The sequence below is a fragment of the Anastrepha obliqua genome, chromosome 5 (genome assembly GCF_027943255.1).
Source record: "Anastrepha obliqua isolate idAnaObli1 chromosome 5, idAnaObli1_1.0, whole genome shotgun sequence".
In the NCBI taxonomy this organism is placed as follows: Eukaryota; Metazoa; Arthropoda; class Insecta; order Diptera; family Tephritidae; genus Anastrepha; species Anastrepha obliqua.
This window is the reverse complement of record NC_072896.1, coordinates 110,581,088-110,607,902: the sequence shown is the minus strand read 5'-3', so window position 1 is coordinate 110,607,902 and position 26,815 is coordinate 110,581,088. Positions and strand designations below refer to the sequence as shown.

At 36.6% G+C, this 26,815-nt stretch overlaps 1 protein-coding gene across 1 annotated transcript; it reads left to right on the top strand.

Moving 5' to 3' along the window:
* The first annotated feature begins 6,543 nt into the window (after positions 1-6,543).
* On the top strand, positions 6,544-26,589 carry LOC129248580 (lipase 1). The gene is made up of 5 exons (XM_054888192.1): positions 6,544-6,806; positions 18,857-19,034; positions 19,132-19,346; positions 25,673-25,951; positions 26,013-26,589. Exons 1-5 carry the CDS (start codon positions 6,684-6,686, stop codon positions 26,412-26,414), a joined length of 1,197 nt encoding a protein of 398 aa, XP_054744167.1. The 5' UTR covers positions 6,544-6,683; the 3' UTR covers positions 26,415-26,589.
* Positions 26,590-26,815: the final 226 nt, after the last annotated feature.

Genomic DNA, 26,815 nt, shown 5'->3' with positions numbered 1-26,815 from the left:
GTACAAGTTATCATCTTCAGTAGTGCCGTATTCAATGAATAAAGGGTGATTTACTGTACTGCGACATTCTTTGACTTTTTTTGTCATTACCCAAGCTCTTGAATTTAAAGTAGTCATCTTTTAAATGCTTGTAGGTCTTTAAATCAAGATTTTTGGGCAAGGGTAGAAAGCCGTTGCAGTTTGCTGCCCATTGACCAATAGAACGGGCTTTAAATCTCCAACAAATTTAAAGGGCCTTGAGGGCCTTTGCCTCATTTTTAGAAAGTAAATCTTTTTGTTGCGAAGTATCATCAAAACACTTGTTTACGTCAATATTTGTAGAGAAATCCCTAATTTGACCTCTACCTTTTTTTTGTTTTTTATGACTCGTAACTCGTGCTGTTAGACAGATGTAACAATTACAACCCATCGTTCTTGTTTCTTTTGATAATTTAAGGTCCTCGTAATTGGGCATAGTTGGACAAGGTCTTTTGAAAATATCATTTCCATATTCATTTATAGTTAGTCGGCAAGAGCTGCATAAACTTTTTGGGAATTTACTATTATAAATATTAAATTCACCATTAATGTGCTTTTTTATAACTTCAATATGTTTTTCAGATAGCAAGAAATGATGGGAAGGTTTATTTTGGAAAATAATTTTTTTCCCACAAAGAGCGCATACTTTTGTGCGATTTTCTTCATGATCGCATTTATTCATTATTAATTAATCTTCTCATATAAGAATTTCTAAAACTAGAAAATACATTTGCCAGAAAACACTAATATTAATAGTTTAAACTGTACTTTTTTATTGCGGGAAGCACTCGACTGCCCCCTGCCACCTAGGGGCATTTATCGTAACTATTATATATAATATAGGTACATAATATTGATATACGTATTATATACCATGTATTGAGTATACAACACTTTTACATATCTATTTAGAAAATAACTTTTGATATTTATTCCAAATTGTACCAACATGAAATATAAAAATATGAATAACTTTTGAAAAGGAGCAGGTAGGATTTCAATTCCAACGGATTTTGCACCTATAATCATCAACAAATACAACCCAGCTTGCAGTTTTTGTCGACATTTTTGTGCAACCTATCGATGCTCCCTGCCTACCGTGCACTGTCGTATAACAATGGATCGGCAACGGTCTAAGAGAGTTGGTTTGGTGACTGACTGCCACTTCTACCTGCCATGTTCCAACAGAGCAATTAGTTGAAGCGATTAAGCTTTAAATTGCATTAAAAATTTTTAATAATAATATTATAATTTTTCATATAAAAGTAAACCTTGCTAGTTATGGTTTATAAATTTCATTGCTTATATAAACGCTTTTTAATATAATATTACAGTTACAATATTACCATTTATTTAACATAGTGTAAGCTACTCATTTTCGGCACCTTTTTTTTAGACTAATTGATTTGCAGTCTCTTCAAAACCACTATCTTCGGCACTTGTAAACTCTTCCTCTTTAATAGTGGTAGGACTACTATCAAACCACAGATAATAAGAAATATGAACTTATCCAATTCACGTTGACAGCCACCTAAATCCTTGCACCAGTGTGCTCTTACCTGGTTAATCGATTCTTGTGAGTCACACCAAACTTTTCCACTATTATTTTCGTCCGCAGTTTGATAAAACCCCACGAATTAATACTAGTAGAGCATCCCTTACAGTAAGCTTTTGTCCACAAGCCAAGAAGTATTCATTGTGTGATATATATATACCTATATATATATATATAATTGGCGCGTACACCCTTTTAGCCGAGCTCCTTCTCCTGTTTGTGGTGTGCGTCTTGATGTTGTTGCACAAATGGAGGGACCTACAGTTTCAAGTGGACTCCGAACAGCAGATATTTTTTTATGAGGAGCTTTTTCATGGCAGAAATACACTCGGAGGTTTGCCATTGCCTGCCGAGGGACGACCGCTATTAGAAAAATGTTTTTCTTAATTTGGTGTTTCACCGAGATTCGAACCGACGTTCTCTCTATGAATTCCGAATGGTAGTCACGCACCAACCCATTCGGCTACGGCGGCCGCCATGTGATAGATATAATAATTTAATATTAATTTCACTATCCGTGTGAGTTTTCAAGACTGCAAGAAATTGCAGAAAAGAAAATAGACAATATAGGCAGTTTCATAGTCAAATCAAGTCAAAAATCAGTGGTTCTACAAGTGGTGCATCAAATCTAGCATGCTTTGTGTTAATTTGGTCTCAGACAACACCTCACACACAGCTGAAAACACTTTGATTTCATTTCTGAAAATTTCGGTGTGATAAAATGGGAGACTAACTTAACTGAGGAACGTAAATATATTATCAGTTTATAATAAATATATTAAGATGATACAACAAATGATAGAAAAAGTTTTTCTAATAGTGGTCGCCCCATGACAGGCAATGGCAAACCTCCGAGTGTATTTCTGCCATGAAAAAGCGCCTCATAAAAACCATCTGCCGGAACTTTCCCAGTCAATACAATAGAAGCATTGTTTACGAAAAAACTGAAATTGTGCTGGTGATATTCGAAAAAATCATCCAATAATACTTCGTCGCCGAGTGGCGAGTGGGTTTATATGTGTGAAATGATCGCGCAGTACCTGGCTGCCGAATCTCCCAAGTGACGTGGCAGTCAAAGTTCACCTCACTTTTTTTCACCATAGCTAAATTGCAAACCTGTTAATCTACCACCCTTTTATTTATTTATATAAGTTATTCAAAACTTAAAAGCAGGCAACTGCCAAGGATGATAGATACCAGGTTTGCTCGTTAGGTATGGTGTAAAAAAACCTTTTAGGGGAACTTTGGATTCTACATCATTCGTTTTTTGTTTCACAAAATTTAGCTTTTGCATAGTGAAGATGCTTAATAATTTTTAATCAGCTGCTATTTCTCCTTGTAGTCTTAGAACAAAATGCAACTCGTCGTTGTGTAGGCCAGTAAAAGAAATTACAATAAGTGTTGGTCCATTTATTAACATTTTCTTTATTATAGACCCGATAACATTTTTTTTTTGGTTGGAGGTCTATGGTAATTGCATTCTTTCGCAGCAGACGGAGCTGCTCTCCTCTCACTTCTCATAAGCCGAAAACACTTCTCATACTCCTTCGCCAGTAGTTTCCTTTCGGGTTTCGTGTTTCAAAAGAAATTGATTATTAAAAAATATTTTCATTGAAAATTTCTTTCTTTATTTTTTCGCTATTTGATTTTATTGCCATTTAATTTCGTTTTTGTTATTTCGTTTTCTCCCTCAGGAAAAAAACTTCACAGGTTTGTATAGAAAATCAGAAACAAATTTATTGATAGATAAGTACAAGGTGGCGCAAAGTTAATCACCCAATGGAAAGATTTATAATTTTGGCGTCGTACGGCAATAATACTTGACACTTGTAACCTAGAGAGCTACCATATACAAACAGACAAGATAAAAATAAAGATTTTCATCACTTAAAATCAGTTTTTATTATTATTTAAAAAAGTTATTCATAAACTATTTGGATACTTCATTTTTTATTTAAGAATTTAAACATTTGTGCGGTAACTTGGGTTGCAATTAAGGCTTAAATTGCTGAAATGTTTTTAAATTTCAATTAAACTAAAAACTTAAACCAGGAGATCTTACTGGGCACCTCAATATCTTGAACAGGGTTCAACATGGAGTATGCATTACCCAGGCGAATGACCACACGGAACACCTACTCAATTTTATAAAGAGATACAAGGTTATCTTCCCGTCTAGGGAAGAGAGGAACACTAACCCAATATGGATAAATGATGGCTCACAAAAATGGTATCATACACAGACGGTTCCAAAACGCTCCAAGGAGTAGAAGCAGGAATAGTGGGGCCTAGAGCACACAAATCCCTAACACTAAGTACAGATACCTCAATTTTCCATCCCGAGTTCTTCGCCATAATGGAAACAGTGGAAATCATATCCAAAAGAGGGTTCGAGAAAGTGAAAATTTAAATACTTTCGGACAGCCAATCGGTTCTCAAAGCCTTGAATACCTTCACATACAAGTCAAAAATCCTAATAGAGTGTAACGAAGCACTCAACAAACTGGCCACTCATAATCAGGTCTCACTAGTTTGGGTACCACGACATGAGGGGCACGATGGAGACGAGTAGGCAGACTTTTATACCAAAAAAAGGGGCAAAAATAATATGAAACAGGAAACCACAAAATGGATCCAAACTAAAATCAGGGAACACTGGAACGGCACAACCGGCCTTAGTCACTCCAAAAAGTTTTTGTACTTCAATACCAACAGAGCAAAATCTGCTTTAACCCTAGATTAAAAAGGTCTCAGATTACTCTGTGGATCTCTTAAAGGTCACTTTGCCTGTAATAAACACTTTAACGCAATATTATTTAGTATAAGATTATGCCCCAACTTTGCGGCATTAGATCACAGAAGACACAGAATCCTGGGATCGTACCTACTAGAGGAGAAAGACCTACAATTGCTCCCTACTAAGGAGCTGGTTCGATTCCTCGGTATACTAAATAATTGTAATTAAGTAATTAGGGGCGCACAATGGATTAATCTGGTCGCAGTGCATAAAGGCCTTAATCTAACCCGTACAACCATTAACATTACCAAATTTCAATTAGATGCTTGTCTGAACATAGCCTTAGTAATTAGTACATATTAGTTTTAGAGTTTAGTATATTAGTTTTTTTTTTACATTGAATTCGAATTAATATATTTTTTACAATTATTTCTTTTAGATCAATTTCTGTAATCAATTCACCTCATTGGTAATACCCTTTTGCCACCTAGTCCGCAAAGTTTTATTACCGGATCGACCAAAATCAATTGGTTTTCCAGTAAAATATTTGGAGGTGGCATTTTTTATATCAAGCAAATTTTTAAATTTTTTGTTCGTTAAGAAGTACTGCAGTGAACGGAATAAATTGAAATCCGGTGGTGCAATGTCGGGTGATTATTGTGAGTGGGTGAGGCAGTACCTCCCATTGTACCTGTATTGTACCGTTACAGAACTAAGTGGCATGTCGTGCATCGATTAGCTCTATTTTCTTCATTCAAATTATGCGGAACCCAAAAACCTGCTCTGTTTGTTTTAGCAGTTTATTGAAAATGTTCTTAGATGGTCAACCAAGGTTGTGTGAGAGTATTTAACAGTTCGTCGATTGTCTAACCAGGATTTGCTTTCACTTCTGCACTCAATGCGTCATTGTCTAAAGTTGTTGGTGCTCCTGATCGATGTGAGTCGGAATCGTGAGTCGAATTTATCGGAACAAAAATTAGGAAACCAACTTTGGCATTTAAGAACATCTACGGCACTTGGGTAAGCATCGCAAATGGTTTTGGTAGCAACTGTTGCATTACTACTCTTCTAAAACTCCAAAAACATGCAATGGCGGATATAAATCTTTTCTGTTATTTGGCTAGCCATTTCACTCGAACTGGCGAAAGAAAAATTAAGGTTTAGGTATTCAGCCTAAGTGAAATGTTTCTGGCACGACTTTCAACTACGCAATCAACCCATAAACGGTAAAGAGACACAGCAACGACATTACTTTTCTGTCCCTCTAATATTTAAAGGCCGCCGTGGCCGAATGGGCTGGTGCGTGAATACCATTCGAGAGTATGTACGTAGGCTCGTATCTCCGTGCATGAAACAACAAAATGATTGAAAAGGTTTTTTTCTAAAACCAGTCGCCCCTCGGCAAGCAGTGGCAAACCTCCGAGTTTATTTCTGCCATGGAAAAGCTCCTCATAAAAATTATTGTCCGTTTGGATCGGTTTGGAACTGTAGCTGCCTCCATTTGTGGAACAACATCAAGACGCACGCCACAAATAGGAGGAGAAGCTCAGCCAAGTAATTAACAGGAGTATACACCCCAATTATTTGTTTATTTATTTAAAGCGTACTGGAAGTTGGTTGAACTCCCTACAGGGTTATGTTGGATATAAATATGCATGTTCACATATAATAAAGGGTATTTCAAAAGACACGCCTAAACATTGTTTTGAAATAAAGCATTTAATAAGTTTAGATTCTTTTAGGTCTCGGTGTTTTTTTTTTTTAAATACGACGCTTAACATTTGGATGTGAAAAATTACATTTTAAAGTTCCCCACGAGCACTTTCACAGGTAGAATCCGCCAAACAGTCGATACATGAATGCTCAGTTGTTGAGAATGTCGAGATATCGATGTTGAAGGTTATTCAGCAACACTTTGCGCTACACCAGCAAAATGCTCAACAGAGAGTTCAGGTTTTGGTCTGCCAGTCCGTTTTCTATTCTATTCTATTCTTGAAAATTTTTCACCAACCTTTGAATTGTCGACTAATTCGAACGATTATTTCCACCAAAAATATCACGAATTTTGCGAAATTCTGCCCTTAAAGATCGACTATTTTCATACTAAATTTGAATAATTTTAACGCGTTGTTCTATCGTCAGTTTTGAGGTACCCTTTATATTCGGGAGCAGTAGATATGCAGGCACATACATATATAAGTGACTATTTAGATCAACTGAGCCGGCACTGAAAGTGAGACCTTCAAAGTGGTTTACAAGTTTGGTGGCGATAGATCAAATTACCTCAACATTTTTTCGCTTGCATTTATAAAAATGAGAAATCGCTTAATAAAAAAATTTTACTATAAATTTTGATTTAAAAACTTAACAGAAATGCGGCACTCAGTAGTTTTGCGCAGCATCTGCCTACAAATTTTGTTTTGCGGCGCGTGCTTAGCTGGTTATTTGGAGCAAAAGTATCCGGCGTCAGTGGTGGAAGATACCACCCTAGATATGGTTGGTTACAAATGCAAAACATTAAGTGTACATACGTGGGGTATTCCAAAGTAGCCAAAGTAGGACTTTTGGAATAGAACATTTTCGGGAAGCTTCCGCTATTTGGCAAATTGTGCATTCAAAAAGTAAATTTTTTTCTGACTGCAAGCGAAACTATAGCAATTAAACTGGTAGTGAGTGTGGATGTGTGTGTGCGCCAGCGATTAAAAATAAATTAGCATTGAACAGTGAATCAAATGAAATGAAATGTTTCAATTGGTGAATCAATTATGTGCGCACGTGTTGATGAGTGTTTATCACGCACATAGTTGAGCTTGTGAGTGGTGAATGGTTTAGAGACGGTCGTGAGTTATACGAGTAAATGAGGAGGTTTATGTTGGCCAACCGAAATTAGTGATGACAATAAACTCTATGAAAACATTGCGTGAAGTCATTAAAAATCAGGCAAAGGGTTCTTCGAATTTAAAGTAATGGAAATTACAGATTTTCAAAACGCAGTTAGATGCAACATTTGGACCCCCGAAGGGTGTGCGCGCGCCATGTAACCCGTGAAGTTGCCTGTTTACCACAATTTGCTCAGTATCCAACATTCGAAGTGTATCATAAAAGTGCCCAAAAGAGACAAAAAGTGACTTTATAAAATTGTGATTTGTAATAAAAATATTTTGTTTTTCAAATATAATTCAGAATTCAAGCGTCAGTGTGCAAAGTAAAAGCTACGAGGCGAGTTAAACCTAGAAACATCGAGTTTCTCCGAGTTGCTCATTTTACAGAAAATGCTAACTTCCAAAAGTTCTGTTTACTTTAGGACACACTTTATTTTCGAAACTCATTTTAAACTTATTAAAAATATTTATGAGAAAGAAAGATATTCGGGAATGAAATTCTACTCGTATGTCTTCTACTCGCACAGCAGCCAGGCTACAACCAAACTATTACCAAACCTGAGTTATCTTTTGATTGTTCCCAGAAAGAGAAAACGTGCGAGAAAATTTTCCTTTGAAGTTACTATACTGTCCTCGAATATTTTTAAACATAAATATGATATTGTACAAGATGGTGCAAAATTAATCATCCACATTTTTTAATTTTTTTTTAACTTTTTACTGTATAAAAAAAATTATTTTGAGTGATTTTAATCTTAATTTCTTGCTTTTTACTAAAAACTTAACTTTTTTATTAAAAAAAAAAAACAAAAAACAAATAATTAGCTTAACGTTTTAATAAATAAAATAAGTTATTTTGAGTGATAAAAACCTTAATTTTTACTTTTTTACTAAATAACTTAACTTTTTCACTAAATAAAAAAAATCATTTTGAGTAATGAAAACCTTATTTTTTTTTATTTTTTACTAAATCACTTAATTTTTCCATTAAATAAAAAAATATATTTTGAGTGACGAAAATTTTAATTTTTTACTTTTTTACTAAATAAAAAAAATTGTTGTAGGTGATGGAAGTCTTAATTTTTTTACTTTTTTACTAAATAACTTAACTTTTTTATTAAATAAAAAATTTTTTTGGAATAATAGGAAATCTTTATTTTGACCTTTACGCGCTCCATTGCTTGTCTGTTTGTATACTGCAGCAGTCTACTTCACACATGTCAAATAGTTATAATTGACGTACGACGTCATTTGCAAAAATAATAAATAATCGGAAAGAGTGATTAATTTTGTGCCACCCTATGTACATATATGTGATATAACAGGAAAAGTTGTTGTATGCAATTTTGTTTTATATACAAAAATATGTATTGAAATAATTTAGAAAAATGTAGTAGATTTGCTATATGGAAAAAATGCGCAACACCGTCGGGAGAAAAAAATTATCAAAAATCAACGAGAATTTCGAGCCACTTTAAACTTGCACTTCATTGGACTAAAATTTAATGGGCTATAAAACTGCATACTCCATTTTTCTTTTAATTCTGATTACAAATTTTAAACTGTTTATGAAAATTTGTTGATTTTTTATAAATCTTGGACAAAGTTGATTCTTTTTTTTGTTTCTAATTTAAGATTTTGAGCTTCTTAGGAAAATTTGTAGACAAAAATAATTAAAATTAAAAAAGTATACTCATAAATAGTAAAAACTTGTAAATATGTGTCGGTGCTCTAATTTTGCAACGGAATACGTACTCGTGAGTTAAAGACTCGTTTTGCGAATAACAAATCAGGTACTGAGTAATTAGGAATACACAATGAATGCGCAACAGTGCAAATCATTACTGGTTTGAGCAGCAGATTGATTATAATTTTGTGTTATTTTTTGCGGGCTTCAATTGTGTACTTATTGTCTACTTTTATTTATATGCCATGCTTTGGCTATCTGTTGCAAAGCACGAGTGCATAATAATGTAAAATGTATTTGGTGAAGTTTTCCGCTAGATGATTTTAATCGCATCTGATTACACTTAACGGTGGTTTAAAGGTGACAGTTTGCCTCAAACAGAGTTCTTCAACAGTTTTGTATTTCCTGAGGTCAGGTATGTGCCAAAGCGTTTCAAAGTAGAGGTAGAAGAAGAGAAAGTTCGAGCAATTCTGCAGTACCACTACGACAAAGGTGAAAAGACGGCGCAAGCGGTCACAAAAAAAAAAACATTTGTGCTGCTTATGCACCCAACTTAGTATGAAATATAATAACAAATTTTTTGATCCAAATTGGAAAATCTTTATCATGCTAATTTAATCGTGGAAATGAAGAGAAAGCACTCAAAAATCACATTAGATTTTTTTTTCTAACAAATAAGTTAAAAAAAAAGATTTTTAGTGATGGAAGTCTTTATTTGACATATAACTTTAGGAAAAATTATAAGCCTTCCGATAGGGTGATTAATTTTGCGCCACCTTGCACTATTTCTTTCATGAAGAAAATCCTACTTAATTTACTTAAAAACTATAATGAGATAGTAAAAACGATGATTTGCAAAAATTATAACTCTTTCGGTAGGGTGATTAATTTTGCGCCACTTGTTCTTACTATTTTTTTCATGAAGCAAAGCCTACTTAATTTACTTAAAAACTATAATAAGATAGTAAAAATGAAGATTTGCAAAAATTATAAAACTTCTGATAGGGTGATAAATTTTGCGCCACCTTGAACTATATTTTTCATGAAGAAAAGCCTACTTAATTCATTTAAAAACTATAACAAGATAGTAAAAACGAAGATTTGCAAACATTATAAAACTTCTGATAGGGTGATTAATTTTGTGCCACCTTGTATGTTCGAATTATTCGCGAAAAATAAAGCCTACTTAATTTATTTAAAAACCACTATGAGACAATAAAAGCCAAGAAGGGTTTATATAACTCCATTATTCTAACTTTATTCTAACTTTATTTACTGAAACTTCCTTTCGTCTTTGAGTGAACTAAGTTTTGGTTAGCCGGTAGTTGCGTAGAACTTAGCCTTTACCAGTCGTCAAAGCTCAACACATCGGAAAACCGATTAGGAACCGCCGCCTACGACAGCAAATTCAAAAATTATAAATCTTCCGATAGGGTGATTAATTTTGCGCCATCTTGTATTAAATCGAATTTTTGGTTCACCTTTTCACCAAGGCAGTGACCTTTGAAACATTTTTCCATAAATATTCTTGGAATTTCACAATTAATTAATTTGTTCTTGATATGTAAATCAAACATTTTTCCATAAATATTCTTGGAATTTCACAATTAATTATTTTGGAAATAAATTTATTAAAATTTTTTTTTCTAATTTGTTCTTGATATGTAAATCAATAATGATTCCTCTATGGTCCTCTGAAGTCGGCAAAACATAGAAGTGTGCCTCTGCATAGTTTTTAATTGTTTCATAGCAGGAAAGGTCAATCATTTACGCGGCATCCTCCCCCACCCGTTTTTCTTAAACAGCAAAAAGAACCAATATTACAAAACGGCTGATTTTTAAGAGCTTGAGAACTTAAAATAATAATAAAAAATATAAATATTATTGGAATGATATTTTTTTCATTGTAATCTGGTAGATAATTTATAGCATTCATTTTTTGAATATGAAATCCGACATATGTCTGTCGCACCTACGAGTTACATGGTACATTCGATCAGTCCAAGTTTTTACTACTTTTTCAAAAATTGGGAATAATAAATCTAAATGAACTCAATCAGCAATTAGGCGACGCAAACGATGGTCATTCGACTTCAGTTCTATCACGAGCTGTTTTTTATTATATTTTATTGGCACGTAAGCCAAGAGCCTTGTGTAAAATTTTCCATGTGAGGACAATAAGTTGAGAACGACGCCGAATCGACATTTCGGCGTCTTCTTCAACACTTTGCTCTATGAACTTTGTGAAGAGATTCTTTTTTTTTCAAAGTAAATTTGCACAATTTGAAAGCGTTGTCCTGGCGTTAAACGATTCATGACGACTTCGATAACTCTACAGAAAAGAGATGTCAACATAGTTTGCCATTCTCAGCTGTCATAGTTTTCATGCAACGTAAAAAATACCCGATCCTCTTTCTTAGTATGACAGACTGCTTCCGCAACTAGCTTTCTCCAACCGCTGTCAATCCCCACCAGTTTTGTATGTTCATCTCTTTGAGATCATCGATAACCCAATCTATCCATGTTTTCTTTGGTTCCCCGTAGTTCCCGATACATAAGAAATATCAAGGATATTTAATGATAAATTGTTCAAAGCACATTATTGTACGTCGGGGAAGACAGGCTAAAACAAAGTTTGTTCTAAAGCTGAAGACATCCACTTTTGCTCTTTATCCCTACTAATTTTATAGAGGCAACCGCCTTAGCCGAATGGGTTAGTATGTGACGGCTCGAAATCCCATAAAACACCAAATGATAGAAAAGGCTTTTTGTAGTAGCGGTCAGCCCTTGGCAGGCGATGGCAAACCTCTGAGTGTATTTCTGTCACACCAAGAAGTTCGCCGTAGAAAACCCGTCTGCTATTGGGAGACGGCATCCAACTGTAGGTCCCTCCATTAATATCAAGACGAACACCATAAATCGAGTGATAATAAATATTTAAAACCATTTAAAACACTTTTAAAAATGAAATTGGTGACAGCATAAAAAATTGGATACGCAGTATTACCGCAAGAAATCTATAGTTTCGCGAACCTATTAAATTTTTCCTAGATATATTTTACTGTTGCACTGTATTATATATTTTTTCAAATAACGCTGCTTGACGCTAGAATATCTGCACTTGAAAATCTGCATGCTTTCAAAATCGCTTAAAGTACGTTCCCATATGCATTGATTAGCAATGAACCCACAAAAAACATGCCTGCTCACATATGGCAGATTAGCTGCAAAATTAACCATCAGCTACCAGGACTGTTTTGAAGGGTATTTTTTAACAGAAATTCGTTTGATGAAATATTTTAGTGCTTTCTTTTGTTCAATTGTTATTAACGAAGTGAGATTGCAAAAAATTGTACCCGCAGTACGCATGGGGAATTCAGTATTACATTTTATAATAAGCAATTGCAGACCAAATCGTCCAAGGAGACAGCCTTTTTCTGTAATACAAGGTGAAATCCAAAATCAACAAGACCGATCTAAAATAGAATCGACAGGAGCCGTTTTCTGATAACTTCGAGTTTATTTCTGCAAAATACTCCCCTCTGGCCTCGATACACTGTTTTGCGCGATCTAGGAGCTTTTCGAAGAGTGTTTCAGGTCATTGACCGGAATGTCTTTCAGGATGTCGGTACAAACCTTTTGGATGGCCTATACGGATACAACACATTTTCCTTTCATGGTCAAATACATTTTTCCGAATAGGTAGAAGTCACATGGAGCCATATCAGGTGAATACGGTGAGCTATTGATAGTTAAAATGCGATTTCTAGTCAAAATATTAGTCACAAGAGTGGATCGATGCGATGGTGCATTAGCATGCAATACCTGTAAGCGCCAGCTTCCTCTTTCGCGGTATTTAGGGCGAATTCGACGAACGCGATGCAACAAACGCTTCAAAACGCCAAAATAGAAAATTACATTGACGGTTTGGCCCCTTGGCATGAACTCCTTGTGGACAATTCCCTTGGAATCGTAAAAGTAAATGAGCATCAACTTGATTTTTCATTTCTCCAAACGCGATTTTTTGGGTGGTGGCTCGTTTGGAGCCTTCCATTCGGTATTTTGACTCTTAGTTTCAGATTCATGTTGGAAACACCTCATTTCATCACCAGTTATAGTGTTGTAAAGGAAGTTCTCGTAATTTCTCGCCTCTTTAATGAGGTCTTTCGCATGTTGAATTCTGAGCAATTTTTGATCCTCAGTTAACTTGTGAGGAATGAAACGAGCACAGACCTGTCGTAAGCCCAAATGATCAGTTAAAATGCGATAAATCGATGTTTTGGAGATATTCAAATCCGATTAAATGAATTTCAACGATAATTTTGCTTCATTTTTGATAAATTTACAAACAACTTCGATGGATTTCTTGGTTATTACTGATTTGGGGCGGTTCGTATGTTTATTGCCATGCATGTCCTCTCAACCATCTCTGAAAGGTGTAAATCACTCATGAACTTTGGGACGAAATAGACAATCATCGCCATAAACTTCTTCATTAATTCAAATGATAAACGTTTTACCGATTTTAAAATAAAATTTGATATTAGCTCTTTGTTCGAAACTCATTTTTGTATCGATGACGCAAACGCACTGTCAATTTAGACGCAATAACTCCGCCTTCACTGAACCGAATGTCACCAAGCATTCACTGGAAATCAGCTAGTGATGTAACTTCCAACGCACTAACTCATTAAAAAGATGACGACATCAAACATATTTTTCTGACGTCAGTCCTGTTTATTTTGGGCTTCACCTTGTATGACTGCATTGTTAATAATTTCTAGCAAAAATTTTATTAGAATTATGTCTACAAATCTCTTTTCCTTGCCGGTATCTATTTTATTTAATTTTTATTTTTACGTTTCTCCTTATATTTGTACTAATAATTATCGATAACAGAAAAAACACAGGGTTGTAGAGCAAAAAGTTTACGAGCATTTATAATCTGAAATTATTTCGCAATCTCCGATTTCGAGAGAGAAATTTTGTATGGTTAATCTGCCTTTTTTATTACGGATTGGGAGTTAAACTCGAAAAAATTGATAATCCAGTTATATACGAACTTATTATTAGGGCTCGCTGACCAAATCGCTTTCTATGTTTTTTCCGCAAACAAAATTTTTCTAGTTTGAAACTAAAAAGAAGTGATTTGTTCATTTTTTTTTGTTTTTGTCGGGACAACTAGCAAGTGCAGCACTCAGACATTAATTAAGTCCATTGTACTTCACTTGGATTCCCTTTTAATTTTCTTTGAATCTACCCGATCTCTGAAGAAATCTGAATAGATCTTGTGGTGCCAAGGAGACAAGGTGGTCGCTTCTTAACACATCAGTGCCAAATACCTCAAACCTGATTCAAGCGAAGGCGGGGCAGACGCACAAGAAGTGGTCCGCCGTCTCATCCTCCTCTTCACAAGTTGGGCAGAGTTCACTGTCTTAGATGCCCACCCTTCCCTGTGCTTCGCCCACAGAAAGTGGCCCATCATCAGTCCAACCAGCCGTCTGCAGTCCCTTCTGCTGAATGACACGAGGGTTTGTGACAGTCGATCGGACATGACAGGTGGCATCAGGTTAGTCCATCTGCAGCCTCTCTCAGCCTGCCAAGCTCGCTTATTGGTTGTAGTAACCGATTTGCTAACCGTAGCTTTGAGGGCCACAGAAGGGAGTGGCTAAACGGGCTCTGGGCCAAAGAAGTTGACCACTGTTGCGGTCAGTGATTTCCTTTAAAAAATTTAATTTTAATACTCCAACAGATAAACTCATATTTATTTATTTATTAAGCCAATGAATACTCGTATAATAGATTCTTATAGGCTAAGTGGACATATTTTAAGGTTAATAGGCATTATTATAAATTGTATTAGTTTCGTTCACAATTAGGTGCAAATGACCGGGCATCATAGTAATTGCAAATTTGATCGTAAATGTAGGGGAATCATATAACGTTTGTAATGTAATTTATATCGGCTATAAATAACAGTCAAATGAATATTTCAAATACATTTTTTTAATTAAAAATTTTGCCATTAAATATGGAGTACAATTTCATGGAAAATACTTTCATAGGTGGCGTTTCAGCATTACACTTTGTCAACTTGATTTTTCAGTGCATTTTCGCGAGCTTCGATATTTATCTCACCCATGGCAACTTCCACTTCAGTTTCCAACTACTAAATTATCTCTGGATAATTGGCGGGCACTTAATCTTAGCCGCGATGCACAAATATGTATAAGTAATTATCTAATAATCAAACCTTACATTGGAATCAAACCGCGTCAATCAAACCGAACCATTGAGGGTGAAAAAACTTATGTACCCATTTCCAAAGGTGTATGCCAAAATTGTATACTTTCTCAACTTCTCAAGTGACCTTAGAGCACACTGAGAGTGTCTTTAAAATTAATGGCATTTATGTAAATACTATAAAATACGCCGATGACACAACTTTAATATCGGACAGCATATGTAGATGGACTCCAAAGATTGGTCGATAATAAGACAAGAGAAAGTCATGGCTAAAAAATCAATGTCAACAAGGCAAAATTCATTTCGATCTATCGTAGGAATGTCTACAATAATGCTCACACTGATAAGTAGTTATAGGCCGATTTAAAGGGTCAATAAATTTAAAAACCTTTGCCGCTTTATTAATGATAAATGCAGTGATTCAATGCAAATTAAATGCAGCATAGAAATGGCAAGAGCTGCTTTTTATAAATAGAGCAGTGTCCTAAGAAACCACAATTTTAATTTAAATCTAAAAATATGATTTGTGAGAGGTTATGTTTTGTCAATGAAAGTTTCTTTTATGAATCGCATAGAAACATTCGAAAAATGGATACTAAAAGTGGATACTGAAAATTCGGTGGTGTGACCGTATCTACAGGGTCCGGCACTCGAAGTGTCACTAATTAAAAGGGCCATAAATTTAGTTTGGAAAATTTCTTATATTCAATTCAAAGCAAAAAATGGGTGAAAATGATATAACATTAAGAATCAATTTACCTTTGCGCGATATGACCACCTTTTGCCTTGACTATGGCCTTGAGGCGGTCCAAAAACGAATCGCAAGCTGCCCGAATGTGACTTGCAGGTATTTTGGCCCACTCGTGGGCAATGGCGAAACTCGAAACTCGTGAATCTTTCAAATTAAATTCAACTTTAAATTAAACTGAATAGTTTGGTTCTTACTCTCCAAATTGGCCTAAAGAGAATAATCCTCGGATTCGCGTCTGGTGAAGTTCAGAGTCACTGTGTGGACGTTATAAAGTTCGGAACGTTGTTTTTTAGCCATTCTTGGTTCACTCGAGCTTTGTGAGATGATGCCGAGTCCTATTGAAAAGTCCATGGTCTGCAATCGAAATGTTTGTCTGCCCAAGTCTTCAAAGCAACTTCCAGAATAGTTTCCCGATCATCTTTCGCATTTACCTTGACGCTAGGCTCGTTGAAAACGTTTGGAGAGCGCCTATCTGCGATTACAGCAGCCCAAACCATTACCATTGGCGGGTGCTGCCTTCTGGTGACCCATCGATTGCTCAAATTCTCGTATGAACGGTCGGTCAAATAAACCCTATCGTTTTGGGGGCTTACGAATTGCTCAATTTGAAAAAAATTCTTGTTAGAAAAGAGAATTTTCGGAAATTGACTGCTTTTGGCCAAGCGAATCAATTCCTCCGCTCTCTCAAGTCTGACTTCTTGCTGCTTTGCCATGAGATCATGCGCCTTTTGGATCTTATAAGGCTTGACTTTGAGATCATTTTTTAGTATGCGGCGGATGCTATGGTCAGATATTTTCAGTTCTTTCGCTATTTGATTGGCACTACGTCGGGGATTTTGCTCAAGTCGCTTCATCACGTTTTGAACCATTTCACGTGACGTTTCAGTCTTTTGATGACGCCCTCCATAACGTTTCGGGTTGCTACCAATGTAACAAGTAATCGTGCAATAAGCAAAACCTTTATTTACTTTAAGGCGTTCGATCTCATGAGCAATCGCTAGTTGTGATTTTCCAGCGAAATACAGGGTGGACCATATAGCGGTTGCTTTTTGAACCACCTATTTTTTGAGAATGGTAACACAAATGACATGTCAAATGTGTTCATAATTTACTTAAAGGTTTGACATTTACGAAATGGGACGCTATACGCTTGAACAAAATTGGGAAATATTGAAAACTTATTTCCAAAGTGGTGAGTCTTCTTCTTCTTCCGCGGTTACAGTAAATGGCGAGCGTTACCGTGACATGCTGAACGAGTTGTTTCCAAAAATTGAAGAGGATGACATGGACGACATTTGGTTTCAACAGGACGGTGCAACTTGTCACACTGCCAAAGTTATACTCGAACTTTTGGCTACCGTTTTTGAAAACCGAATAATCACCCGAAATTCCGATATCAATTGGCCGTCTCGGAGCTGTGATTTAAGCCCGTTGGACTATTTTTTGTGGGGAGTCGTTAAGGACAAATGCTATGCGAACCATCCAGAGACGATTGATGCTTTAAAACACGAAATCGAAGTTGCCATACATGAAATTGGAGCCCAAACAATCGAAAATGTGCTTAAAAATTGGGTTGATCGAATGGCCTACTGTAAAGCCAGTCGTGGCAGTCATTTGAACGATATTATTTTTCATTCATAAATGACAATGTTCAATCTTCAAAATAAAAAAAAAAGTTTGAAAAAATATTGATTAGTTTTTTTTTTTTATAGCCGATTCAAAAAGCAAATTTTACATGGCCCACCCTATATAATGAAATCACGCTATAACGTTTGAAATCCATTACTCTTTTCTCGCGCTTACTCTCGGTACTCACGCCAGAATGCCTGGACTGTCATTTAGCCAACTAGCAGACATCAGGTGCCCGTGCATCAGCTGCGCGAGCGGTCTGAAGTTGGTTACACTTCGAGTGCCGGACCCTGTAGTAGGAAAAATTAATGTGAACCACATTTAAACGTCAACGACACCGTTGGACTTCTTTCTTTGGGGTTATTTGAAAGAAAAAGTGTACGTTGATAAGCCAGCAACAATTCAAGAGCTAAAGGATAAGATAATTCGGCACATTAACGGCATAGAACCTCAATTATGCCTCAGTGTCATCGAAAATTTGGACCATCGGATGGAGGTGTGCCGCCGAGGCCGCGGCGGCCAGTTGGCCGATATTTTGTTTCGTACGTAATTGAGCTATACCAATATTATCATAATAAAGAGAAATGACAATTATTTCCTTTAAAGAATTGTATTTTATTCACAATCAACACCGGCCCTTGAAACTTAACCACCCTTTATAATGCAATCACACCATTACGTTTTAAGTCCATTACAGATTCACTTTTTTCCCGTTCACTCTCGGTAAAATGCTTCCGGCCGTGCGTCATCTACTCGAGCGGTCTGAAGTTCGGTACACTTCGACTGCCGGATTCTGTATACGGCAGATAAGTTATTGATTTCCCAGCAAAAAATTCAATAATTTTTGAGTAGCTGTCAGTGATGTTTGAATCTTAGAACACAACGATTATCAATTCTAGCCATTCTTCTTCAATTGATTCATATTCGATTTCATAATTCAACTCAGTTTCTGTTGTAGTTTATGCCGATCCGATGTGTTCGAGTCAACAGTTTTCTGGGCTGTTGTTAATCCACTTGCTTGATTTCTCATTATCGTTGATTATTCGCTGCTGTAGACAGCATTGTGTTTGAGGCTTTCTGGCAACAGTTAAAAAATGGTAATTTCGGGGTACAACTTTTAAAGAAGTCTGATACCTGAATTGCTCTAGCACAGTGAAGGCTTCTTAAAAAGTTTTCCCGGAAATTGCCATTTTTTAATTATTGTGTCGCATACATTTCACATCTCCGTAAACTCTAATTGTAATTAATCCAACTAAATAAATATATATTATATATTAAATAAAATAAAAGATATTATATTTCCAAAAAATGTATGTTTAAAAAAAGTGAATTTTTTCCTCCTCGCACACAGGTTGGTTTGACTCGCAAATACCACTATCCCTTGGAGGCGCACTACGTCACCACTCAGGACAAATATATTTTATGTGTCTTTCGCTTACCACGTCCCAAGGCGCGTCCGGTCTTTCTTATGCACGGCCTACTGGATAGCTCGATCACTTGGCTATTGAGTGGACCTTGGAGTGCTTTGGGTGAGTTTCCGCTTAAATTTTTATTTAATTGGCTAAGCCTTGCTATGCTCTGCTTTTTTGTATTAACTAATTTTTCTATTTCTATTTCTTCTTGTAGGCTACTATCTGTACGATTTGGGCTATGATGTCTGGATGGGCAATGCTCGTGGCAATTTCTATTCACGCAATCACACCTATTATAATCCCAATGTTGATAGATCATTTTGGCGTTTCAGCTGGCATGAAATTGGGATGTATGACTTACCAGCCATGATCGATTATATTCTGCACGAGACAGGCTTTGATAAGTTGGCATATTTCGGACACTCGCAGGTAAATTTGCTTTCTTTCACTTTCTGAGCTATTGCTTAATTTTAGGCCACTTTATTATAATAATTAGCCATGGTTTGAGATTAGTTTAGTCAAAGTTTTTGATTAGTTATTGAACTCCATCGTTTGGCACAACTATGCGCACTTGCCCCACTGATCAACTCGGGGTTATTTCCCAACTGGCTGGCAGTCATTCCCCTCCTCTACAATATAGCAGGCCGGTTGGGGAGTTCTGTGTTGGCCTGGTATGCATGCCATTAAGAATGGCGAACTTTATGGCCATAGCTCGCATATAATGATGCAGTAGCTAATTTAAAATAAACACGACATAATAAAAATTCAAGAAATAGGCCTGATGAAAATGTCAGAAAGAATTACCAGTGGGTACTTTCCCAACCAGAAGAGGTCCAGGCAGCTATTTGCCAATTGCCGACGAACAAATGGATTCAAAAAGTTCCTCAGATACCCTATGGATTTTGCAAACACTATTGGGCCGCACGTTTAGTGAGGTTGTGAAATTTGACGTTGTCTGATCATGTCCGTAATGGGATCAGCGGAGTTTTGCAGTTATTCACAAGCCTCATTATTGTTTGGAGCCTTAAGCCCGCTCTTGGGCTGACCAACCAATTTTAGTAGAATAAAGGCAAAGGTACGGGGGTCATTTGAAAAATTCGTGCAAAAATAAAAACTATATAATTGATTGGAATAATCCGCATGGGTTGGTGTGATACTACCATTCGGAATACGGTTGCCCCTCGGCAGGCAATGGCAAACCTCCGAGTGTATTTTTACCGTGAAAAAGCTCCTCATAAAAATATCTGCCGTTCGGAGTCGGCTTAAACTGTACGTCCCTCCATTTGTGGAACAACATCAAAACGCACACCACAAATAGGAGGAGGAGCTCGGCCAAACACCCAAAAAAGGGTGTACGCGCCAATTATACAGGGCCATCTTTTATGTCGGTATGAAAACATTGAATAACTTTGAAAAAAAAACAACTGATTTGTATAAGTGAGGTATTTTTATTTGGTTTCGTTATTTACAATTTATTAAAATTATTTTTTGAGTACAATATCAATCAATTAGCAATCACAAAACGCAATCTTTTTTCTTATCAAGCAATTCGGGTTTTATAGCGTCGAATTCGGCACGAATGTTTGCCTTAAGCTGGTCAATAGTCTGCGGCTTGTTGGCGTAAACCTTATTTTTTAGATAATCCCACAAAAAGTAGTCCGAGGGGGTTAAGTCAGGTTATCTGGGAGGCCAGTCGATGTCGCCTCTTTTTGTTTTCAGAAATTCAATTATTGCATTCACAGTATGGCATGTGGCGCACCGTCTTGTTGAAACCAGTAACCGTCTAAACCTTTCTCACGCATTTGCGGGCAGACATAATGAACCAACATCCATCGATATCGCTTTCCATTGACCGCCCAATGATGGCTTTGGCGCAAATGCCGTCCCAAACAGTTACTTTCCGGTCATGCAATGACGTTTCATGGATCTCGTGGGGATTCTCAGTTCCCCAAATGCGGCAATTATGTTTATTCGCGCTGCCAGAGAAATTAAAATGTTACTCGTCAGTCATTAAAAGTTGCTTCCAGTGTAAACCATTCGAGCGACTGTTTGGCCGCATTCCAAGCGACGTGAATGGTCTGTCGTCAATATTCTTTGTGCCAACTGCTCTTTATACGGAAACAAATTTAAATCATCTTTTAAAATGCGCCGCATTGTGGTTTCACTGACGCCAAAATGCTGAGCGCGACGACGATACGACACCAGGGCAACGCTCTCCCTTACTGCTTCAACAAGTTCATTGGAACGTCTTGGTCGTTGATGAACGGTATGTTGGCGATCTCGCACTGTTCCGTGCTCAAAAAAATTCGACACCAAACGACGAATAGTATTGTCAGACGGTGCCTGCTTGTCGCGATACTTTTTTCGATATGCGCGTTGAGTTAGAACAATAGAACGACTATTTTCGATGTATGGCGTCACTATTTCAGCTCGTTGTTTCGGTGTATCGTTTGTTCGGCGATCCCTGGTTGAAATTGTCCTGCATTGACGTATCGAAAACATGTACATATGTTGAAGTCGATCGGTTGGTAAATAAAAAAGTTATTCAGTGTTTACATACCGACATAATGATGGCGCACCCTGTATATATATATAAACCTTTTTTATTTTTCGACATAGTCTCCTTTCAGCCTTATTCATTTCGTCCAATGCTGTTCCAGTTTGTTGATCCTTTCCTAATAATAGAATTTTTCGAAGTCTGAAAAATAGCCATATGTTTCTGCCGTTTATTTAATTTGGGGAACAAATGGTAGTCCAAGAAATTCGGGGGAGTCAAGTCTGAAGAACAGGAGGATGTGAAAGGAGTTCGAACTCTATTTACATAAATTTTATAAGCACAACTGCTGAGGCGTGAGCTGGTGCGTTGTCGTGATGGAAAAGAAAAATTACTCGACTTTCTCGATTGAAACGAATGACAAACACAAAGAAATAAAACGATCTGACTGAAACTTGGTGTGTGTTTGTCGAAGAGATGCCTCGATTCGCGCCATTAGTGTCATCTCACCGACTTTGCATAGACTTTTCAAGTCACCCTAGCAAAATACTTCCGAACGTTTGGTTCATATGGAAGAAAATTCTCAATGCCGTCATTAAAAATTTGTATATTTGATGGATAGGTTAGGATGGAACGGTTGCCCAAAAAATGAGCGCACTTGGGCGTCCTTTGTGATACCAATATTTGATGGTAATTTTATTATTTTTTTTAATGTTTTAAACATTTTTAAAATTTTTGTCAATTTCTTACAAAATCTGGAGCTTTGATTTATGCATTTTTTGTCATAGAGTGCACTATGTTTTTATCAGGGCGAATCTACAGGGCCCGCCATCTATCGTTACGGATTTGAACTAGGTATTATTTGAGAATGGTAACACTTAGCTGTCATCTGATTTGACAGAAAATTAGTCTTATTCATCCGCTGAACGAAAATGGTTGTGTATACGCTCAAAGAACGCTGGGAAATATTGCGACATTACTTTGAAAATCATGGCAGAATGTGTACGAAAAAGACTTTTACCGAAAAATCATCTTTTCGGATGAAGCTCATTTTCATCTCGGCGGGTATGTTAACAAGCAAAATTGCCGCATTTGGGGCTCAGAAAACCCGCACCCACTCGAAGAAAAGCCGATGCATTCACAACGAGTCATTTTTTGGTGCGGATTTTGGTGGAGAGGCATCATTGGTCCATTTTTCTTCGAAAATGAGCGAGGAGTGGCCGTAAACGTCAATGGAGAGCGTTACCGGGCCATGTTGAATTTTTTTCCGAGAAATTGAAGAGGAGAATATTGGGGGCATTTGGTTCCAACACACAGCGAATGGTACGATCAATCTTTTACGCACTGTCTTCGAAGATCGCATTATCAGCCGAAATTTTGATATTGTTTGGCCACCTCGGAGCTGCGATTTGACGCCGTTGGATTCTTATCTTTGAGGTGCCATCAAAGACCAACATACGCGATGTCATAGCTGAACTACAGCCGCATACAATCAAAAATGTGTTGAAAAATTGGACCGATCGTATGGGATGGTGCATGGCTAGCCGAGGCAGCCATATGAATGAAGCTGTATTCGGTCATTAACCGGAAGGATTGTACTTCAAAATAAAAAAAAACAGTTTGGAAAAATATTGAGTAGTTTCTTTTTTATAGCATTTTTAATTTCGTAAAGTTATATGGCGGACCCTGTATTAAAGGTGGTGTTGGTAAATCAGCTTTTTTTCTTTCGCCGTGTCCATGCGGCGATCAGCTCAGAATGAAACAAGGCGAATTAATTTTTTGTTTTCTCGTTTCTCAATACTTCGCTTTGACAATCAAACGTACAGAACATTGTTGTTTGTCTAGTGCCACCACCTTCAATGAATGCGCCTTGGTTTTCATGAAAAATTAGCGAACAAAAAATTCCATAAAAAAATACCAGTCTAACGGTTAGACGCGATAGAAGTGAAACCTTCCGTAAAACAAACTGAGAGAGAATGAGACGAAAGCAGCATTAGGGGCGGGATAATTATAGGTTCATTATAATATTGCTATAAAGTTCATATTTTATTTTCTTCATTTTATTATTATTCATCCTCAATGTTTTCAATTTCAACAAATGATACGAGTGGTTTATGATAGCTAAAATATGATACAAATGCTTTGGTTTCGATGTTGTCAACATATCTTTGAAATACCGCGTCAAATGTTGTTTTTGATCGTGTTGTCGATTCAGTGCGATTGTTACACATTTTTAAATTGAATGTTGTATTGAGAAAGTCAATTGAAGGAACCGCTGTGTCCAATGCAAAATTTACGTTAAAATCGCCACTTAAAATCATTGGAACTTTATCGTAATCTTTTCTAAGTATCCGCGATACTTCTGGTGTATACTTTATAAAATTTTCGTGAATGAATTCCGTGATGCTATTTATTGATTTTTTTTCTGTCGATATTCACGACACTTTTCTGCATTATTTTTCGGCATAATTGCCGTAAATATTTAAAAATGAAAATATTTACGAATATAAAAATACACACGCGGTTGCTATTATGAGCGTCCCAAGCAAAACCTGCGTGACCGAAACTCTAACACAATTACATTTTTTTGAATGTTACAAACACATATGCACGCAGGTTTTGCTGGGGCGTGACCGAAACTCTAACACAATTACACATATGCACTCGTATTTGTTTGAAAATCGACTTTTTTTTTTGGTTCTCCGTCACCTTTGGAAAATGTGTAAACAGTAAGCAAACTTTATTCAAATATTTTCCCTCATTTTTGCATCAGTAAAATTAAACAAACGCCGTAGCCGAATGGGTTGCTGCGTGACTACTATTCAGAATTCACAGAGAGAACGTCAGTTCGAATCTCGGTGAAAACATCAAAATTAAGGAAAACTATTTTTCTAATAGCGCTCACCCCTCAGCAGGCAATGGCAAAACACCGAGTGTATTTCTGCCATGAAAAAAAGCTCCTCATAAACATATCATAAAATAAAATAACTGTATAAAAAAATTTTTTTTCTTGTGATTCGAACCAAGGATTTTGGATCGGAAGCTCACATTGCTAGTCACTCGGCTACCGCGCCATGCTGTCGGCGCTGGCCTAAAAGTTATTTAGTTCGTCGCTACGTTTATATCAACATATAATATAACGCTTCGTAACTAAATAACTTTTAGGCCAGCGCACAGTGGTTTCTACCATATGTCAATAATATGAAAATGAAGGTTTTTGGATTCCTAAATTAAAGCTTGTATGTTACAAACAGATCCCTAAATATGACAAATATATAACTAAAACAACCTATGAACTTTAAATTCATTACTTTGTTAATCCTTGAAGTGCACAAATCCCGAGTACTTTAATTTCGCGCAAACAAAAGTGACTGCAACCCTAATGTTGCATAGTGAATTTCTCGGAACTGGTTCGGTGATAACTTTTTTTGAAGATGGATTCTGAGAATCAAGGTAAGTTTACATATTTTGCACAATTAAAATCCCTTTGAACTTTACCGCCCTTTGTCAATGAGCTTAAAAACAAAGTACCGTTATTTTCCTAGAAATACAAGTAAACTTATGTATGTGTTAGTCATGTAAATCATATTTTTTTTCATTCTAATAAACATTTTTAATCATAAAAAGCCATTTTCACTATAATCTTGGCGATATTTGGGTTGCTAGGATTTTTGTCATGTATCCCCATACTACGCGAACCACTGTGCAGCGCCGGCAGCATGGCGCGGTAGCCGAGCGAATAGCAATGTGAGCTTCCGATCCAAAATCCTTGGTTCGAATCACAAGAAAAAATAAAAGTTATTTAATTCGTCGCTACGTTTATATCAACATATAATATAACGCTTCGTAGCCAAGAGGGTCGCTTTTTCGTTTCACTTTTCCTCAAATCACTCCCAACGATTCTAAAGAAGTTTTCACTTCAAAAATATTGCGTATATTGTAAAGAGCTGAAGTGACTTATTTATGTGAGCACAAGGATACATAGGTACATACATAGCTGCATAAGTAGGTCTGCAGAGCTTTCGAGTATGCTATACTCACGCCCATTTGTCTCAGAGTGGTCGACAGCAGTTTGGATACGCATTACTCAATCCAAATGAACTCACACCACTTATTCAATTCTTGAAGGGCCCCATTACAATGCCAACAATCACAGCAAAGCGGAGAAGTATTTTACTAGTTAAAAAAAATTAATACTCATAAATTTCTCAGTAGCTCAGCACTATTCTTTTTATTAAATATACGAAAATTTTCATTTCAGGGCACCACATCCTTCTTCGTAATGACTTCCATGCGTCCCGAATATAACGAAAAAATCACCTTAATGAGCGCTCTTGCACCGGTAGCCTTTATGAAAAACCTCGAAGCGCCATTAATGTTCCTTTTACGGAATTTCATAGCCATTTCGGGCAATGCGATCTACGAATTTTTACCACGCAACGATTTATGGAGAGCCTGCTTTCGCTCTAAAATGACCGAAGACACTTGCTTTGATTATGTATATCAAATTGTGGGCAGAGATCCCAAAATGTGGAACGCGGTGAGTTGTTGAGCAAAAAGATGAGAAGGATGAGAATATTTACTTAATATTTTTTTACCAGACAATGGCGCCCGTTTACGTTGCTCATCTTCCCAGTGGTTGTAATCTCAAACAGGTCAAACACTACTTACAACTCGTCGACTCCGGACGATTCTGCCAGTACGATTACGGGCCAGCTGAGAATCAGAAGCGCTACAACAGCACAAAACCGAAGGAGTATCCACTTAAGAAAATCACTGTGCCCGTGGCGCTCTACTACACTTACAATGACAATCTTAGTAGTTACAAGGATGTGAAACAGCTGGCAAAGGAGCTGCCAAATGTGGTTGAAAATTGTTTATATCCCAATAAGAGATGGAATCATATGACAATTATTTGGAGCGCAGAAGCTCACGAATTGGCACACAAACACATGGTTGAGGTGATGAGGAAATACGAGCCGCCCATCAATCAAACAGTATAAATATTTCCGTCTTACGCTGAACGCTACTTGTCTTTCGATAGGACTATATTTGTGTATGTGTGTGTAATATTAATATATCAGTTTGGGGATAAAGAAATCCATTATTTTTGCGTAGAATTTTTGCTTAAAACTGTTTTATGGTCGATCTTTAGCTAATAGGCGATGCTACGATTACTTACCTGTCGGTCAACTTCGATTATTTCTGTGATTTTGCCGGCATTTTCGACGACGGGCTTACGTGTGCGAGGTGCACCTTTAACACCAAAAAACCCTGACTGGAATCGAGCAAACTAAAATTCCCCGTAATTAACTGTTACAGTGAATCGAATTTTTTAGCGCGAAATGTCACCTTGACAACGAGCAGAAACTTGAAATTGTTTGATCGATACTTACGAGATATC

Bases quoted from the DNA above. Each gene is read 5' to 3' on its own strand.
- LOC129248580 (XM_054888192.1), top strand. From the start codon at position 6,684: ATGCGGCACTCAGTAGTTTTGCGCAGCATCTGCCTACAAATTTTGTTT. The intron at 19,035-19,131 runs GTGAGTTTCCGC...TTCTTCTTGTAG, and splicing joins TGGACCTTGGAGTGCTTTGG to GCTACTATCTGTACGATTTG. The intron at 25,952-26,012 runs GTGAGTTGTTGA...TTTTTTTACCAG, and splicing joins ATCCCAAAATGTGGAACGCG to ACAATGGCGCCCGTTTACGT.